General features: G+C 44.4%; 1 protein-coding gene across 1 annotated transcript in view; it reads left to right on the plus strand.

The window, feature by feature from the left end:
* Positions 1–17,744, plus strand: part of TAFA4 (TAFA chemokine like family member 4) — a 125,135-nt gene extending 107,391 nt beyond the window's left edge. Inside the window, exons 5-6 of the mRNA XM_081903423.1 lie at positions 12,593–12,717; positions 17,197–17,744. Of these exons, the coding sequence (XP_081759549.1) occupies positions 12,593–12,717; positions 17,197–17,208 (137 nt within the window). The 3' untranslated portion in view covers positions 17,209–17,744. The remainder of the gene's footprint in view (positions 1–12,592; positions 12,718–17,196) is intronic.
* The last annotated feature ends 1,489 nt before the right edge of the window (positions 17,745–19,233 follow it).

Genomic DNA, 19,233 nt, shown 5'->3' on the forward strand with positions numbered 1-19,233 from the left:
TATGCTGGAATTTTCCTGAACACATTTTCCCTTGCCACTAATAATAATAAATACTTGCGCTTTTTGGAATATGAGAAACAGAACTCTCAAGCTATAAATAGTATTCCATTTTGGGTGCATTAGTAGACCTGCTTTGAAGAAGGGTTAATTCACTCTGTGAATTTGTAAATTCTCAGCCATGCTCCAGGGCCACATTCACACCATACTTTTAAAGGGCTGTAATGCGACTTTAAAAGGTCACGACTCTCCCTCCAAAGAATCCTGGGAACTGTAGGTTTTTTAAGGGTCTGAGAATTGTTAGGAGACCCCTATTCTTTCCCAGAACTACAATTCCCAGAGAGGTTTAACTGTCAATCCCTCATCACAGGGAGCTCTGGGAACTGTGCCTCTGTGAATTGCCCCTCTCAGTCCAGGACCTTGTTCCCTTAGAACTAATTTATGCCGTCATGCTACATGCGGAACTGGCATTTCTGTCTCAGCACAGCTACATGAGGAAATGTGGCACTGGCAGAGATGGTGGGACCCCAAAATTTGCTCCTTGTAGGCTCCCAGGGCACATTTCATTAAATCTCAAAGCCATGTGCGAAGCTTTTAAAAACACACACAAACGAACAGATGTTATGATGAACATATAAATAAACAACAGCAGCAATTGTGACAAGAATGAGAGAACGAAAGCCTCTGAAAAGATCAGATACCTAAAGGCAAATGAGGAAAAAAGACACCATTTTGCTTGCGTGGGTACAGATGTCATTATTGCTAATAACGGAATATATGCAAGCCTTGTTATAATTGCTGGTAATCATCACAGTAGTGCTTGAGCAGGTAAACATCCTGATATCATAACTATTATTAGAATTGCTGCACCGGTTTTATCCCTGGCCCCTTTGATGAAAACATGAAGGTGTTCGCTTCCTTGGGTTAAATGCATGTTTATGGCTGAAATTTAGCTTGCTGAAAAGATTCAGGAAATTGCTCAATATTTCACTTTTCCTTCCCGTTCCCTCCAGCAACTACACAGTAGCATATTTCCCTTTTTACGGGGTAGCTTTATGTTAAGAAATGGCACCTATAAGTCTTAATTAGGGTTTCTGTCAGCCCCAGTGGAAGGAATCTTAAGATGTAAAATGTGATGAGATTTACATTTAAGGAAAGGAGTGCAATGTTTTAATAGCTTGCCGCTAATTAATATTGACATAGAAATCATATTTGTTAATCCACATGGAAGAGACTTATCTTCAGTTTTCATCGCTTTCCACACAAAACCATGACCTTTAAAAGTGAAATAACAAAGAGCCCCGGGTTTTTCCTAACTTCCCCTGACGTTTCAATTCTGTGAATTAACCCATAAATAAATGGAAACTCGAAACAAACACCCCACACCCCAAACACTGTAATAGCACCATCACCACCACCAATTTGTACATACATAAAATCCACGTATGAATTGTATTACTGCACAGATTAATTCAGAAGAGAAACCAAATGTGCCTTGAAGCCAATATAGATGAGCAGATGCCTCACTGCACTAAATAAGTGGGGAAAGATTATTGGCAAATGGATTTTGAGGGAGGGAGATAAATTTGCAAGCACTGGGGCCCAGGAGAAGCCAGCAGGACAAGACCACAGGGAAGGAGCAGGTGAAAGGAGATGGGGCAGAGGGATGAAACGTCAGCTAGAATGGCTTAGCTTGAGCAGAGTCATAGAATCATAGAATTGTAGAGTTGGAAGGGACTCTGAGGATGATCTAATCCATGGGTAGGCAAACTAAGGCCCGAGGGCCGGATCCCGCCCAATTGCCTTCTAAATCCGGCCCGAATCAACGTGTTTTTACATGAGTAGAATGTGTCCTTTTATTTAAAATGCATCTCTGGGTTATTTGTGGGGCATAGGAATTCATTCACCCCCCCCAATATAGCCCAGTCCCCCACAAGGTCTGAGGAACAGTGGACCGGCCCCCTGCTGAAAAAGTTTGCTAACCCCTGATCTAATCCAACCACCTGCAATGCAGGAACATGCAGCTGCCTCATACGGGGATCAAACCTGCAACCCTGGTGTTATCAGCACCACGCTCTAACCAACTGAGCTATCCAGTCCCCTCTACTTCCAAGAGTACGCCTTTTCCTCTCTACCTTGGCCCTCAACAGCTAAGGCATTTTCGTTGAACACAGCCAGTTTTCTTCATTGAATTTATGCTGCTCTGTTCCATTTCAGAACTGTTTTACATCATTTAAAACTGGGCTAATTTTCTATCTGTTTAATAGTTGTATATTCTATATGTTGTAACTTACCCTGGGACCTCACAGTGAGGGACAGGTAAATAAATAGTAAAGGAGAAGGGGTGATTTGTGCCTTATGCCTGCTGGATCAAACGAAAGGCCCAGCTAATCCATCATTCTGTTCTCCCAGCAGCCAACCAGGCAGGTCATGGGCACAGTAGCCCTCTCCTTCTCTTGCTCCTCAGCATCTGGTACTGGAGATAATATAGACATCACACCAAATCTAGCTTTTGTTAAGGAAAAATTCCGGGGTGAGAGACTACTCAACAGCCCAGCTCATCGGGGTGCAAGTCCCCCGCGGGTCCATGTGGTCAGTAAAAGAAGGAAGCTCCAGCCAAGTAATTAGGAGCAAAACAGTGGTCAGTAGACCATGATCTTTATTGTTGCGCAACAGGTCCCCACAGGAGTAAGAACCCCAAGCATGGGGTGACACCCTCTTTTAAAACTTCCCTCTTTCCCACAGAATACACTTTGAGCAGCTAAGTTTGTTATTGGTATGAGCTTTCATGTGCATGCACACTTCTTCAGATACATCAGAAGTGTTCATGCACACGGAAGCTCATACCAATAACAAACTTAATTGGTCTCTAAGGTGCTACTAGAAGGAATTTTTTTATTTTGTTTCGACTACCGCAGACCAACACGGCTACCAAACTGTAACTAGAACTTTGAGCAGCATAATTGATACATCATCACTACATCACTAGCATGTCACAATGGTATACAATGGTTACACAAGTTCAACATTAGGTCACTTTATCAGACACCTTTCCCAACACCTCTTAAGTACCCATCACCAAAAGAACAATAAAACTCTTTACATATCCTTGCCCTCAGGACTTGTCTGAAGATGGGCTTTCGGAACATCTGACTTGCTAAACTGCCCCTGCAGATGTCTACTGTTGCCCCCTTGGTCACTCCCTGGGTGGGTTGCAGTGCATGTGCTCTCACGCTTGGGGAATTATGGCGGGATGCTCTGTTCCTGCTTCCTACGTGACTTCCTGAACACTTTTAATCAGTCCAAATTGGTAGCCATCACACCACCTTGCAGTAGTCAGTTCCATATTTTCAACTATGTGATACATGAATAAGTACTTCCTCTTGCCTGCCCTGTATGTTCTTTGGAAAGCTGTTTGTCCCAGCCTTTTGCAATAAATCCCCAGCTGTGTTTGGGGCGTGTCTTTTTGTCTCCTTGGAGGTTGTGCTAGTTGGATATAATTGCACAATAGATGGGCTTCTTGAAGGGGAGGGACAGGGAAAAGGTTGACTGTGTAAGAGGAAGTCTTATATTTATCTGATGATCTAACACAGCTGATTTAAACCTCTTGTGGGGAAACCCCTGTAGCCATGAGAACAGAGGTAAAATTATAGAGTTATTAGGGGGCAGCTGGAGAGCTTCTGCATCTGATAGACCCACCTGAGTCCTCTACCATGTACTCCCATGTGACCTCACTGTATTATGTTGTGCTATCCAGTGCCATAGGCTTCTCCAGCCTTTTGCTAATGATCATAGCTGTCAATGTTTCCCTTTATTAAAGGAAAATTCCCTTATTCCGAATAGGATTCCTCACAAGAAAAGGGAAAAGTTGACAGCTATGCTAATGATTCTGCTACAATATGGAATATGGTGATGTCGCAGTGCATAAGGCTGGATACCAATACATGGTGAAGACCTTCTTTAACATGTCCACTGTTCACCATGGCATCAAACCATGGCGTCTCTAAGCACTGTGGATGTGGCTGTATCCAATGTGGTATGGTGCTACCTTGGCAGTCTAGATCTCCTCCCTGCACCTACAAACATTTTTATGAGTATGCTACTCAGGAGTTGGGTGGGAGAAATGTTTTTCATGAGCTGCCCAAGCATTTGCTATTTAAAGACTTTCTTCAGATATTTACATATTCTCTATGCCACATAGCCTCTTCTTTTATTTAGAGATTAGATTTGCCTTGATGCTTACATTTTTCATACCATATTATGTGTGCATGCAACTCAGATTTAATTACTCAATATACATTATATATATGTGTGTGTGTGCACGCACGCTGAATGCTAGGCAATGCCTGCACATTTTATTCTATGTTCCCTGCAACACTAAAGCAGGACTTTATGGTGGACAGTAAATAGATATTTATTAAAATATGCATCAGCGTAGGAAAGGTAGAGCTCTTGGCTTTTGTGACGATATCCTAATTGCAGGGGTAAACTGGACATTACATCTATTTTGTCAAAACAAATCCTTGCTGAAACAGTTTGGTGCCTGTACTTTAGATTTTAATAAGGAAAGCATTATGGATGCAAGAACCAGAGGTATAAAAGCAGACACCCCTGTATTTCCCCCTGTAGTGTGATGGCTTAGCATGCTTTATTTATACTGTAAGCACTGAGGTAATTTATTCAGGTACTTTAGGGCAGAAACCCATGCATGTCCATTTACAGTTTGCAATTTTTTTTATTTTTTTGTGATCTAACCCAACCCTGTGGAGGCCTCCATGCTGCAGAAGCCTGAAGGAGGTTTTTAATTAAGCTTGTCTCCGCCTGGCCCCACTTGTGTAACTAATTATTTTCAGTATCATGAAAGACTTTCATTATTCATTTCCCTTTCAAAGAGCTTATCCCACCCCCGATTTGCACTGTGTGACTTGAACCTCTTTTGTAAATGATTTTTTTTTAAAGAAAAACATAGCTGTTTGGCTTCTTTGGAATGATTCCATTCTACTCTCTCTCTCTATCAATAAATGTAGGCTATAGTCATGCTTTTTCATATATGGTAGTGGAAATACCTGGAATGCCCCCAATATGCAGCGTTCTCAGGCTTTGGATGGAGAAGTCATCTTAGAAACTATGATAGCTGGTTGTAATGGGTGTTCCAAAGCCACTGAGGTTACCTGGGCTTCTAGCGACATGGCTCTAGAACAGCGGTTCTCAACCTGTGGGTCCCTAGATGTTGTTGGACTACAACTCCCATCATCCCTGATGGGATGGGATGATGGGAGTTGTAGTCCAACAACATCTGGGGACCCACAGGTTGAGATCCACTTCTCTAGAAGCACACCTGAGTGATACACCTGGTCCTTCAGAGAGAGTCCAACACTATCCAGGGCAGATGAACAATGCAATTCATAGACCTGGGAACCAACCATCCATAGGGTCTCTGACTTGTCAGGTTTCACCCTGATCTAACCCATAGCTACAGTTAAAAAGGTAAAGGACCCCTGACAGTTAAGTCCAGTCGCGAATGACTCTGGGGTTGCGACGCTCATCTTGCTTTACTGGCCGAGGGAGCCGGCGTTTGTTCGCAGACAGTTTTTATGGGTCATGTGGCCAGCATGACTAAGCCGCTTCTGGTGAAACAAGAGCGGCGTATGGAAATGCCGTTTATCTCCCCCCCGGAGTGGTACCTATTCATCTACTTGCATTTTGATGTGCTTTTGAACTGCTAGGCACTAGTTTATGATATGCATGTGTCTCCTGATTCAGATGTTACAGATAAATAGAACTGGGTGTCATCAGGATCCTGGTGAAACTATGCTCCTAATCTCCTAATGACTGCCTTTGCGGGCTTTGTAAGGACATTAACTAGCATTGGGGACAAAAATCATGCCCTGTGGCAGGGGCGGTCTTTGGTCATCTTTTGTAGTATGCCATCCTGTGCAAGGCCAAAATTTGGCATCACCAAATGGATTTTCTCAATTATGGATCTTCTCAACTTTGCGCCCACTCGACTCAGAGCCCTGTGCAGCGGAACTGCCTGCACTGCTCTAAATCCAGCACCCTGCCAGGGTTCAGAGGCACAAGCACCCAATACTCATATAAATAAGAGTGAGCACCTTAAAAAAAGTGTCCCCAACTTGCAGAGATGGACCAGGAAGGTCTTGTGGTTAAACATCTCCATCGTTGTTGAGAGATCAAGGGCAGTGAGCAGTATCACACTCGTCCTGTTCCTCTCCCTTCCCCAAACTGAGCCTGAATCCACATCGAAATGAAGTTTCATCTGAAGGTGTCTATGGCTGAACTACCTGCAGTGTCAGGGAACTGCTATTGGAGCCAAGAGGAGAGGTAAGGCTCCCCAATGATGCCGGAGAGGGAACTAGCAAGGAGAGAGGGAGAGCTTCTGCTGGGGGAGGAAATCAAGGTGACAACAGGAAGAAAGGGGAGGCTGAGAGCACTTCGGAGGGAAGGCTCCGAGACTCTTCCAGTGAGATCAGCGGAGAGAGCACAGGACCTCCGCTTGGCATGCCTACGCTGCGCAGAAAGCTTCCGCGCAGAGAAGCTAGGAGGAGACTGGGAGTCAAGGAATTTCTATGTTGGAAAAAGTTCAGGAAACGCCCACTGACGGATTCTGCCAGTCACTGAGACAGTCGAGTTTTAAGGGCTGTCAAGCCAGGGAAAGGTTTAGCCATACAACCAGCGTGGAGCTGTTTGTGGCTTACGCACAAGCAACCCCAACTCCCATTACATGCAGGATTGGCAAGGGTTCAAAATCCAGTTTGTAAGCTCTCAAGGAATTCATGTATTCAAACAGGCCATAAATGCCTAAGCTGGACAAACTTTGGTTACAACCAAAGAGATTTGCACTGTTTTGATTTAAATAGGATAGGAAACTTTGTTTTAGTAGATTGTCAGGCACTAATAGCACTCACCAGGAACAAACACAAACAGTAATTAAAATTTGAAATCCATCCTGCCCAAAGCCTTGCGTGCCGTAAATAAGTGAAACGCCAGCCTTATCCATCGAGTCTTTCCTTAAGAACTATCTCATTTGTGAAATGGGTCTAATACTAGTCATCATGTTGCAAGGCTTAATTGATGTTGGTACAGCACTTTGCCATTCCCCAGTTCAGCTACGAAATGTAGATAGTGATGGAAGTAAAAGCAGCTCATTAAAAGAAAAAGGATAGCAAGGAACAAAGAGAACAGATGAAAAATTGGGGGTAGTTTGAAACTGCTGGCAGGCCCTATTGATCTGCTTCTCGGAAGGAATTCTTCACCCCCCTCTAAAGATGTTGGGGTCTATGGCATCTCTTTCCCATTACAGGTCTCAGTCTACTCTCTGGCCACGCTCTCCTATGGATTGAAAACAGGCCAGAATCTTGCAAGCTACAAAATATGGGAAAGAAGGGCAGGCGAAAGCATTGTCTGAGCAGTGGGACAGGACACGCCACTGTCTCCAAGCTCCTTATAGGTGGACCTACCCCTTTCTGCTTCCTAGGGGCTCCTTGAGTCTCCAGAAATGGGCCTGACTCATGCTTCTCCTCCCCACCGGCTGACCCACAGATGTATCGATCTGCTGAGCTCTGGAAGCAGCGTTGCAAATGAAAAGGGAGAATAAAACATTTAACAGAAAGGGAAGGGATCGCAGCAGCTTTTAACTGCCTTTGCGCTGCAGTTGCAGGAGTCCAACAGAGCCACACACTATTGTGTTTCATTAAAGGTCAACCTCTTCTGTGTTACTTAAACAAGCGGCAAACACTTGACTTTAAAGCGATCATCAAGGGATTTGGCTTTATTCCCCCCCCCCTTCTCTTTTGTGGGAATAAACACTCTCGGGTTAGTACCTGGAACTTGGCTGGCAGCCGCTAGAAGAAGATAAAGCATTAATAAGCCTTGTGTAACTGCCTTCTCCCAGTGTGTAAAATGTGGCTGTGAGTAAATCTTCCCAAGCCGAAGTATTCCGTCTGCCAAAGGACTTTGAAGGGTGGTACACTCTGCACTAACAATAGTTGCTTTTAAAGAAAACTTCTGTTGCATCTAGGGAACTAGAGAAACCCAGAGGATTTAATCCCAGTATACTGGTAAATCTTCGCCTTCAAGATGTAGTCTTTTGTCAAAACGAAAGCAGCCTTCTGATATCTTCATTCCTTAGAAAACCGTAATTAGGAGAGCTTCTCTGAACACTGCTAGCCAGACAAGAGTAGTTCTAAACCCCACCGGGATTCCCTGACAAAAAAAAGTGACAACCGATGTTATCCTTAATGTGTTTCTAGCTGTGAAAGAAAACACACACACAATTTAGCCTGCAGTCCTATAGCTGGGAATATGCTATGCTGATCTCAAGAGGACTTACTTCTTTTTAATTTTTTTATTTATTGATTGATACACAAAAAGGAAAACACGAATACAAAATTACACACAAGAATAACAATAAACACAAAATTTTCTTAACAAACAATAAAACATAAATTGGTCTTAGCACGATAGACCCGACCTCCCGTCTATTCCTTATTTCAATTTTATATTACTTATTGCCAATATGCACTTTCATCATAATTTAACTTTTTCTTAATATATATCTTAACTCTCATGTCTAACTTTCAACTATTACTGAAATTCCTCAGATGCTGTGAGGGCGATTTGGCTGCAACATCTCTCACTCCATTGATCACCAGGGTTTATTCAGCCGATCTGGCTGGCTAGGCAGTTGTCCCCTTCCTCACGGCTCCATGTGCATCCCTCCCGAAGCCGTACGCTCGGTGGAAGAGGACGACCACCCTAGAGAGAAGGGGTGTACCGTTCTTCGGTCAAGGGTGTACAATAGCTGCGCTCCCCTGCTAGAACCTCCAAACAGGACTTACTTCTGAGTAGGCATTGTTTAGGACTGCACTGCTAAACCGGTAGCTCTTTGCGTAAGCCATGGTACCTAGATGAGAGAACCTACTCCTGGAAAATTTGATGTTTGTGACATCTGGCAGGATCAGCAAAGAAGTCATTCAAGAAAAATTGTTTATTTATTGTTTATTTAAAATAGAGTATGTTCCAGATTTAGATTCCCTGTTTTGAAGCAAGCCCTAACAAAGGAGCTTGTGATAACTTAACAGACACAAATATCATTCAAAATGATCGCAACATTTAAACAGTTTCATAAAGGCAACCTAAGCATAAAGCTACAAAAACTAAGTAGCAGCCAACTAAGGAACTGAAATAAATATTTGCTGGTAGCATTATATTATGATCTGGTAGATTGTATGCATATTTTATTAAATGAAACTTCAGGTAACAAAATTACAATACATAATGATAGACTCCCATCCAAAGACACGCCTGTTACCCACATTGAAAATGCATAGCAGAAATGAAATAATTGAATCAGTATCAAAAGCTACTGAATTTACCACTGCCCACCTGCTGTTACATAATTTATAGGGGGGCACCCTGTGAGATAATAGTTTGTTTTGTCCTTTACATGTAAGAATTGTGGTTTGGTATGCTACTGTAGAGTAAAGAATCTATGTATGTCTACCCAGAAATAAGTCCCACTAAACTCAGTGGGACGGACTTCCAGGTCAGTGGATTTTGGATTGTCACCTTAATCAGCTATACACAGTAAAATCATGTTAGATAACAGAATTAACATTTATTTCCATATTTTAGCTTGAAATTCAATTTAAATTTGTAAAGTAATTTCATATGAATTGATGAATTGCACCCACTGAATCAAATCTAATAAGGGATGTATAAATACGCTTTATGGGGTCTCCCTGCACAGGAAAAAAAATATGAAAATACTAATGATCACATTATGAAAATGAAAGAGAAGACTGATGAAGGGCAACTGTCTTTGCCAGCAATCGTGTACAGAGGCTGCTTGAATCTCATTGAAGTTAAATGGATTTCGGCTGAAGCTCAACACAAGGAAACATACTTGAGTAAAAGTGCACAGGATTGCACTCTTAAGCAGCCTAATATTATGCAGGAAGGCATCATGAGCATACAACAGCATTACTTAAAAGAAAGAGACATATCTTACTAAAATCTCTGTTCAGAATATTTTATTACCGTATTTTTCGCCCTATAGGACACACTTTTCCCCCTCCAAAAATGAAGGGGAAATGTGTGTGCGTCCTATGGGGTGAATGCAGGCTTTCGCTGAAGCCTGGAGAGCGAGAGGGGTTGGTGCGCACCCACCCCTCTCGCTCTCCAGGCTTCAGGAAGCTATCTGCAAGCCTTGGGAGCCCGCGGGAGTTCCCGCCGGGCTCCCCTAGGCTTGCGGACAGCAGGCTGCATCCCAAAACCCGGGGCGCGCAGCTGAGCGCGCCCCGGGCTTCGGGCTTCGCGCAGCTCTCCGCAAGCCGTGGGAGCCCTCCCATGACTTGCGGAGAGCTGTCTGCATCCCGAAGCCTGGGGCACGCTGAGCTCAGTGCGCCCCAGACTTTGGGCAGAGACTTCCCGCCGGGCTCCCTAGGCTTGCGGATAGAAGCCTGTTCTGGGGGCTGGGGTCGGGGGAAGCTCGGGCTTCCCCTGCCCCAGCCCCGTGCCTGGGGGGGGGGAATAAATTGTTTTTCTTTATTTCCCCCTCCAAAAAACTAGGTGCGCCCTATGGGCCGGTGCGCCCTATGGGGCGAAAAATACGGTACTTACTTATTTTGTTCTTTGTAAACTGAATAAAATGTCCAGTGGCCAACAATGGTTCTCATAATAGCTTAGAAATAAAATTAGAGATGTGCTACCATATGAGCAGAAGAATCTCCATTGCCAGTCCAGCTGGGTTAGTGCTCCCTGGCTGGTCGATGGATGCACTGAAACAGCTGCAGCACACCAAAACAAGGAATTTCAGACTGGTTTTGGTGGCAACAAATACACCTCCCCACCACCACCACCTGCAGAGGAAAAGAAATGGAAAGGCCTACACACTTTGTCTTGCCATGTCTTATGTTTCTGGCAGACAAAATAAACCAACAATGGTGTGCAGTAACAGCAGAAACATTAGTCTAGTGCAGGGGTCAGCAACCTTTTTCCACCGTCCCTCAGACCTTGTGGGGAGCCAGACTATACTTTGAAGGGGGAAAATGAACAAATTCCTATGCCCCACAGATAACCCAGAGATGCATTTTAAATAAAAGGACATATTCTACTCAAGTAAAAACACGCTGATTCCTGGACTGTCCGCGGGCCAGATTGAGAAGGCGATTGGGCTGCATCCAGCCCCCAGGCCTTAGGTTGCCTACCCCTGGTCTAGTGGTTCTGGCAATGGAGATAGCCCTCAGGCACCACCATGCAGACCCAGGGATTGGGGAACCTGTGGCTCCTCAGATGTTGCTAAACTGCATCTCCCATCATCCCTGAACATTTGCCACATTGGCGAGGGATGATGGGAGTTGAAATCCAGCCACACCTGGAGGGCCACAGATTCTCACTCCCCAACGCAAGAATGTGATTGGCTGCACAGCACCAGTGCCACAATCGCAAGGTGATACTTAATTGGCTGAGACAACAGTAGAAGGGGTTCAGACTACCCCTCCCACACACATTAAAATAATGTGCGAGAAGGTCATGGCGCCACATGGGCTAGCCTTCTGCCATTGTTACTGCCACGTTCCCTGCTCATGAACCCACCAGTCACACATTTGACAAGCACGAGAAGCAATGTACATGAAGAGATCTCCTCTGCATAAGGAGGGATCCTGATTAGCCCATTCCGATGAGACTCATTGCTAAGAAAGTAAAACCAGGTGCTGAATTTGGGGTTTTACAAGGTGTGGCAGAGCTGGCATGGTCCTTGGGTTCAGCTGACTCTGTGCTCAGTCAGGTGGTAGAACTAGGATTGCTGCCTGTTATCATTATTATTAATTTCATTTATATAAAACAGCTACATATATAAAAACAGTTAAAGCAATATATGCAATTTTAGTGACCTACAAAAAGTATTCATTTCCAACATTTTTAATACAATGTTAAAACCTTTTAACACCCCCAAAATAGTTGCACCTGTTAAGTCAAGGATTCACATTTCCTGTGGTTTGGGGTAAGATTTGTATTTTACATTACCTGCAGGTATGACTCCTATTTTCAGAAAAGCCTTTTACTCCTATTTACAAAAGCAATTGATAGTCTGACCTTCAACTGCTTTGTTGGTAAAGGTCCATATATTTCTAGCTTGTTACACCAGGCTTTTGCTTTGAAAACCATTCTTCTGCTTCTGGGTTTTCAGTCCTGGCAAGTATGTTTATGTTGACTTTAGCAAGACTTGCTTCTGAGTAAACATGAAACTATTTTTGGAGGAGTGATCCTAGAATGACTTTTGCGCGAGGTCTATATACTCAGCTTGAATTAAACATGATGATTGCATTCAGATACCATGTTCTCAGTCTGCCCAGTTACTGTATGCTGTCAACCTTAGTGGATCAGCAACAGCTTGAAGTATCTCTCCTGCCCCTGCCTTCTCCCCTTGATATAATCCTTTCTAGTTTCATCAAACCACAGTTTCCCATGAGAATTGAACTTACTCTGTTGGCTTTGCATTTGCTTATAAATCAACGTGATGGCACTTGCTCCATTTTGCTCTTTGACAAGCTATTTTCTTTTTGTCTTCCAGCTGCCATTGTCATCCAGAAGTGGTGGTGTCATATGAACCCTTGCCTGGATGGAGAAGACTGTAAAGTGCTTCCAGATTACTCAGGTTGGTCATGCAGCAGTGGAAACAAAGTCAAAACTACCAAGGCAAGTTCATGTATCCTTTTCATTCCCTATCAGTGAATACTAGGTCATTCGGTAACATGGGTAGATCTTACCAGTACAATGCCCCAACAATGCCCCCGGCCAAGGGGAGCAATCTGCTTTTCCCTATAGGAGTGAATGGCTTCAAGTACAGGAGCACACTCAGGGACATCTTCCTGCTGAGAATGAAGTTTGGGTTTCCAGTGATGAGCCATCAATATGCTTGAAATACTCTCCTTGCCGCATCTGCTGTAGACAAACCTCTCGTGCCTAATGCGAACTTCTCTGCATAGTATTCTAAATACAATGCAGTCAAACGTAGCATTCTATGCATATTAAAGTTATATCTTTAACAGTGTGGTCATCTTTTGGGTTCTGTTTTAGAGTCATGCTAGAGTAGCCTTCATCAACCTGCTGTTGTTAGCAGAGGCACTTGAATAATGCAGATGGGAGTCAAGAGAGAAAAATAAACATTTACTGAACAAAACGGAATATATCTGCTGAGCAGAAAAGAAAAAAAAACAACAACAGAGGGGTTTTACTTTTCTGACAGGGCTTGTTGAGAGCAGGATTCAATTCAACTAAACTTCCCCAAGAAAACTCCCTCAAAGCTAGGCAGCCTATCAGAGTATATTCTACCTCACCAAAGAAGACGAAGAGAGTTTGGATTTGATATCCCGCTTTATCACCACCCTAAGGAGTCTCAAAGCGGCTAACAATCTTCTTTCCTTTCCTCCCCCACAACAAACACTCTGTGAGGTGAGTGGGGCTGAGAGACTTCAAAGAAGTGTGACCAGCCCAAGGTCAAAGAAGTGTGACCAGCCCAAGGTCACCCAGCAGCTGCATGTGGAGGATCATGGAAGTGAACCCAGTTCACCAGATTACGAGTCCACTGCTCTTAACCACTACACCACACTAGCTCTCACCAAAGACCATGCCACTTTCTCTAGTTGCATTGCAACACCTTAAATTAACAGAATTAACCCTTAAACCACACACTGAATGATCTCTGCTGTTTCACTTCCAGCACATTGCACCCTCTAGCTGTTTTACACATACAAAAGCCCTGGGAACAACTAACACAGCACAAATGATGATAGAAGCTACAGGAGCACAGAAGCAGCTGTATTCATGAGAAACATCCAGCAGTGCTCCTGGTCACAGATAGAAAGGAATAAGGAAGGAACAAGTGACCAGAAACAACTGGAAGTCTATGTAGAGCCATTCTAGGGCAGTTGGGGGTATAGGACTCAGCAGAGCTTAGGTTGACAATGAGCAGAAACTGTTCTTCTTCACATGTGTGGAGTATGGAACACAGACATGGCATAGGGAACTTTCCAGTTCAGATTTAGGCCTCTGAACACATTTGAGATCAACTACTGTGCTGAATTAGCACCCAGGAGTGCCCTAAACTGGCTTTGCCTCATTAAAGTAACAAGCTATTAACTCCCCTCTTCAAAGAAGAGATTCCCCAAGAGTGCAATCCACATCCCATCGAAGTCAGTGGCAACGCTTACTTTGATCTTAATGGGTTAGCATTGCACCCAAAGGTGCTGCAAGCATCTTTAATTTGATAAGAGGCCTTTTCCATTTTCTTGTTATCTTGTGGAGTATACTTTTGTGGAGTGAAAAAGCAAGGGCAAGGGATAAGGCTCAAAAGCCACCTTTCATAGTGTGAACTCATGCATCTAGGGTATAGAGGCTCCAGCTTGGGGGAGGAGGGAGGAGGGGAAGAGAAAAATAAAATTTTGATTTTACTTTTGACCCCCCAAAGTGCAGCCACTGTATATGGCACTTCTGTAAGTTAAAGAAGGAAACAATTCCCCAAGTCACCATGAAGCAATATAAGGTCTTTATTATCATCATCATTCTCGATTCATTAAAATGTTGCTGTCAATCCAAGCAAAAATGCCCAGCACTGTATACCATGTTTTAGTTCTGTATAGGAATAAGATTTCCATAACAGTAAATTCATTTGGGTTATGGGCAGTCATAAATAGTTTCTCTCTCTCTCTAAAAATGATAAAGGACGGTACTGCAGACGCTGAATACTGGTGTCTAGTACATAGCTTAAATATATAATGGTATAAAGTTAGCCAGTTTATTGATACATTTATTACTTCACTAGGCCAGCTGCTGGTTCTAAATGAGCTGTCTGGTTGATCTCAGCCAGAACTTGTCAAAACTGCACTTCTAAAACAAGGTTGCAGCATTGGCAGTAGAGAGACAGCGACCTTCTCCAGGTGTTTCCTAAATGGGTTGAATAAGTATGCAAGGGGGAGGCAGCAGGGATGAGTGCTCCCACACAAAGGAGGGTGACTGTCTGAAGTGGAGAGCTGGCCTGTGATTGTGGAGGCTCCCCATGTTGAACAAAGTCTCAGGAAACTGACCTGGGGTACAGAACAACCAATGGCAGGTTGTAGACAGTGGATAACAGGTAGTAGATGAAGACCTGCATGGTGTTTCATATCCCCAAGGAGGACCTTGAGGAGTGTCTGAGGGATCTAGAACTGCAACGGAATGAATGAGGCAATGCGCTAGCTAGGACTCAGCAGAAGGTGGAGTTTGAGATGGAGGTCATTCATTGGTGCCTGGGTACAGATCCAACAGTACCAACAGGATAGTGAATGGTCTTGGGTCACCAGTGGGTTGTTGGGCTTCTCCTCCAAAATGTCTTTCCCACCCTTCCTGGGGTTGGAGCCTGGACGTTCTTTCTGTTCCTCCAGAGAAACGTTTATGATTAATTCCATTTTAAGATTCTTATGTCCAGTGAAGTGCGTGATGGCTCTGGTTGGTTTGTGGCACCTGACTGCAAATCACCACAAATTTTGTGATAATGATTTCAGGACGTTTGAAGATTCGTTAATAAACTGTGTTCACGGATGTGAAATGCAAAAATGGGGTCAGAATTGTTTTATTGGAACTAGCAAGGGGACATGCTATGGAGGAAGCCCTGAACTCAGTGTGGTTCCGCTTTAATACATTCACACAGCACAACAGGGCAATGGCCTATCCCCTCCAACAGCATACGAATCAATATGGCTAACCTGACCCAACAACCTAGCCTGCCTTCCTCACAGAAATAAGTCGCGTCACAATCAACTAAGCACAACCAACCAAGCTTGGGAATCCCTAACCTCGCAATATCGATAAAAATAAATAAATACACAAACATGCTGACCCAACACTCTGACGCTAAGACTAGGCAATAGAACGAAAGAACAATATCCCCATCTCTCTCCCCCCTCACCTTTCCCCCAACTGCAAGATGTCTATGACAAAAACGACTCTCACCAAACATAAACGAACTGTGAAAAAGACTATGAACTGAAAGTGGAGGCGATAGGTATTAGAATTCCTGCTCCATGATTGCAGTCATGGGATTTTTGTCGATCACATGACGGTGTATGTTTTGACTCCACAGAGTGGGAAGTGACGGAGACAGGATGTTTGGGTTACTGTGTTCCGTGAAGTGGAACTATTGTCCTTTGTTTTTTTCCTCTTTGCTGTCTGATGCTAGAGAGAGAGGGAGCCATGTTGCAGTGCTCTGTGTGTGTTTATATGTAAATAAAGTAGATTAGCCAAAATGCTGAGTTGCTGAGGTCTGTCACCCAAGGTACGCAAACTCTGCAGTTCTCTAAGTGTGCCGGTGTCGGTTGGCATCGGTCGCTGTGATGTTTGGGCTGAAGAAAGCTTTTGAAGCTCCCGAACGATCGACCAAGAGGGAGGGAACATGCCAGTCGGGCATGTGTCTCTGCCAGAGTCCTACTCGAGTGTAGGCTGAACTCCTGACAATAGGTGTGCCTTTCCCTGTTTATCTGTTTGCTTTGTTACACACACACACACAAAACCCCCTAATAAAAACCAATAAAAAAGAATTGTTTTATTGGAACAAATATCAGTGCAATCCGTGCAATTGCTGCAATGCATAGAAAAAACAACTTGTTGGCATCCATCTCTCCTGGGAGACAATTGAAGAGTGTGCCTCTGGGGATGAAGCCAAATCATTGGAGAGTTACAGTGCCTGCTGTGGCTGTAGAGAGACATGTTTTGTTGCAGCTGGGGCAGATGAAGGCATCCAGTTGTGCTGATGTGGGTGTACCATGGTGCTGCTTCTTTCTGTGCGCCTCCCAGCACTCATTTCTCCTGCGGTCACTGCTGTGCATATATGACCTTACTGATTGTCTCCAGGTGCTGTGGTCCTCTGTGGTCATACATAGAAAAAACTGTCACCAATTGGCTGTTAATAGTGACTTGCTTCCCCAAAGCAGCTCCCTCTCTCTTTTCCTGTTTCTGTATGCATGTAGAATGCTTACTGTGCTCAGAAATGTGCATAATCTAGCAAGTACAGGTCAGCAGTTGAAACCCTGAACGTGTAGGAATTTATGAAATCTCTGGAGAATCCATCTCCTCCTGCCAGTATTTGCCACTATCAAACTATTTATACACAATTGTCACTTTCCTCTTTTTCTTTGTTTGCAGGTAACACGGTAGCAAAATGTAAACATGTGCCAAAGTTGGACCGATGGGATTTACAGCTGCATTGCCCAGAGACGTTCATTTTGTGAAAAAAAGTATCAAGTCTGGACTGCCAACTTTTCAAAACAGCTGGCACAAACTTGAGCAGTGCTCCTTTTTAACAAGGAGACCACACTTCTCAGTCTATGACTTTCTTACAAAGAATGGAATACATTTTAAAGACAGAAGCTCCAAGTCTAACCCTTTCATGCTCAAGATGAACATCTGTAACCAGAACTCCTTCCAAAGTGCAACAGAGATCTCCAGGACTTTTATTCATGACTTTGTAAATCCTGAAACCTTGATTCAAATTACTTGGCAGGAATGGTGAGGTTAAAAACCAAGGGTAATTCGGATGAAGGAGCCTCGCCATGAAAATGATAGGGAAGACAATTGAATTGCTCTTAGAACAGCCGCTTCAATATATTTTTACCTGCGATTTACTAAGTATCGAACAAAGTAGGGAAGTCAGTCATGATGTTTAATAAATAAGCACCCCTTGCCAATCTTCATATTCTGTTATAGTGTGTGCAATTATGTTTTCCCTCCATTTGTTCAGTGTTAAGGACAGTAATGAAAACACTCATTCGAAAAGTAGATAGATTTTAGCACGCCAGAGAATTCTGTCCAGCAGAATAGAAACCGTTGCTGCTTTGCTGCCAGAAATTGAAAGAAAATGGAGCCATTAAATTGGTACTTTCACCCAAGTCAATGAACATTTGGGTCACGGCTTCACATTCTCCTACGTACAAATGTGAGGTGTGTCTTAAGCAAGTCTGGTACCATTTTGCTCTAAGACAGCTCCACCAATGGATGGTAGGGCTAGCTAGCTTGCTAGGTCATCTCTGCAGTGAACCTTGTTGGCATTGTGCAATGGCGCAGGACTGAGGGATGGAGCCCTCTGCCTGCCTGGAGTACAAAGGCCAAAGACACTGGAGCTGCACATCCCACAGGCACAACTAGATTCTTTCCCGCAGCAAAATGTATAGGGCAAGGGAGAAGATGGAGCGCGCTATACTACTGCTGTGTGAGTTTCCTTCTAATCTCTTAACTGTCAATTGTCATGTACTTGTATAGATGGCTCTGGAGCATCAAGAAAGTCTTTAGGGTGAGGCCTTAGCATCTTAAGTTCTGTGCTGCGCTAGAATACTTGTGCATTGGTGCTTTGCTGCATCTGGGTAGGATGGCTTTTCCTAGTGGCTTTTACCTGGCTGCTACGACACTGCAGTATCTCTGTGCTGGTCCCGAGGGCTAACCGTGTGGCGAGGTCTGAGTCCAGTCCAAGGTCGAGGGTGCAGTATAGAGGCTGTTCATCAAAGCTGAAGCAGGGTCCAAGGCAGGGAGTCAGGTGAGGTCAGGAACTCTGGCAGAAGAGCAGGACAGGGTGCAGGCAGGAACAGGCTACCAACAATGTTGCACCCGCAACCTGGGACTGGGACTGGCTGGCTTTTATCTGCCCCGAGGCATAGGGTGACCCTGGTCCACAGGTGACTCGCCTCTCCTGGTCTGGAGGCGAGCACTCCTCCTGCAGGAACTTAGTTCCCTCCGCCTCTCTGCCCTGAGCCTCTGCAGCTCAGGAGAGGCTGGAGGGTTACCGGACCCAGAGGCAACCTCCTCTTCCCCTGACGGGGCTGAGCGTGGAGCACCTGCAGGCAATGGGTCCTCCATCACCTCAGGGGCCAGAGCAGACTCAGCTGGTGCCTGCACCTGAGGTTCCAGCACAGGTGAGGACCCTTCAGGTTCAAGCCCCAGCCCTGGCTCAGCTGGTTCTGGAGGCGGGATTCTTGTGCAGGCTGGGATTCCTCAGCTTCAGCCTCCAAGTCTGAATCCCAGGCCATCACACCCTCACATCCGCTCATGGCACAAGTTCAGTAAAATGGAGAATGCAGGACCAATTGCATAGCACACTAGACTTGGGATCGAATTGTCAAGACTGTACCAAGGAAGATTAGTGGAAGACATCTGGATTTTGGTTGCTCTGACTGCATCCTAATAGGGAGC

The sequence above is a fragment of the Podarcis melisellensis genome, assembly GCF_964234715.1.
Source record: "Podarcis melisellensis genome assembly, chromosome: 2".
Classification (NCBI taxonomy): Eukaryota; Metazoa; Chordata; class Lepidosauria; order Squamata; family Lacertidae; genus Podarcis; species Podarcis melisellensis.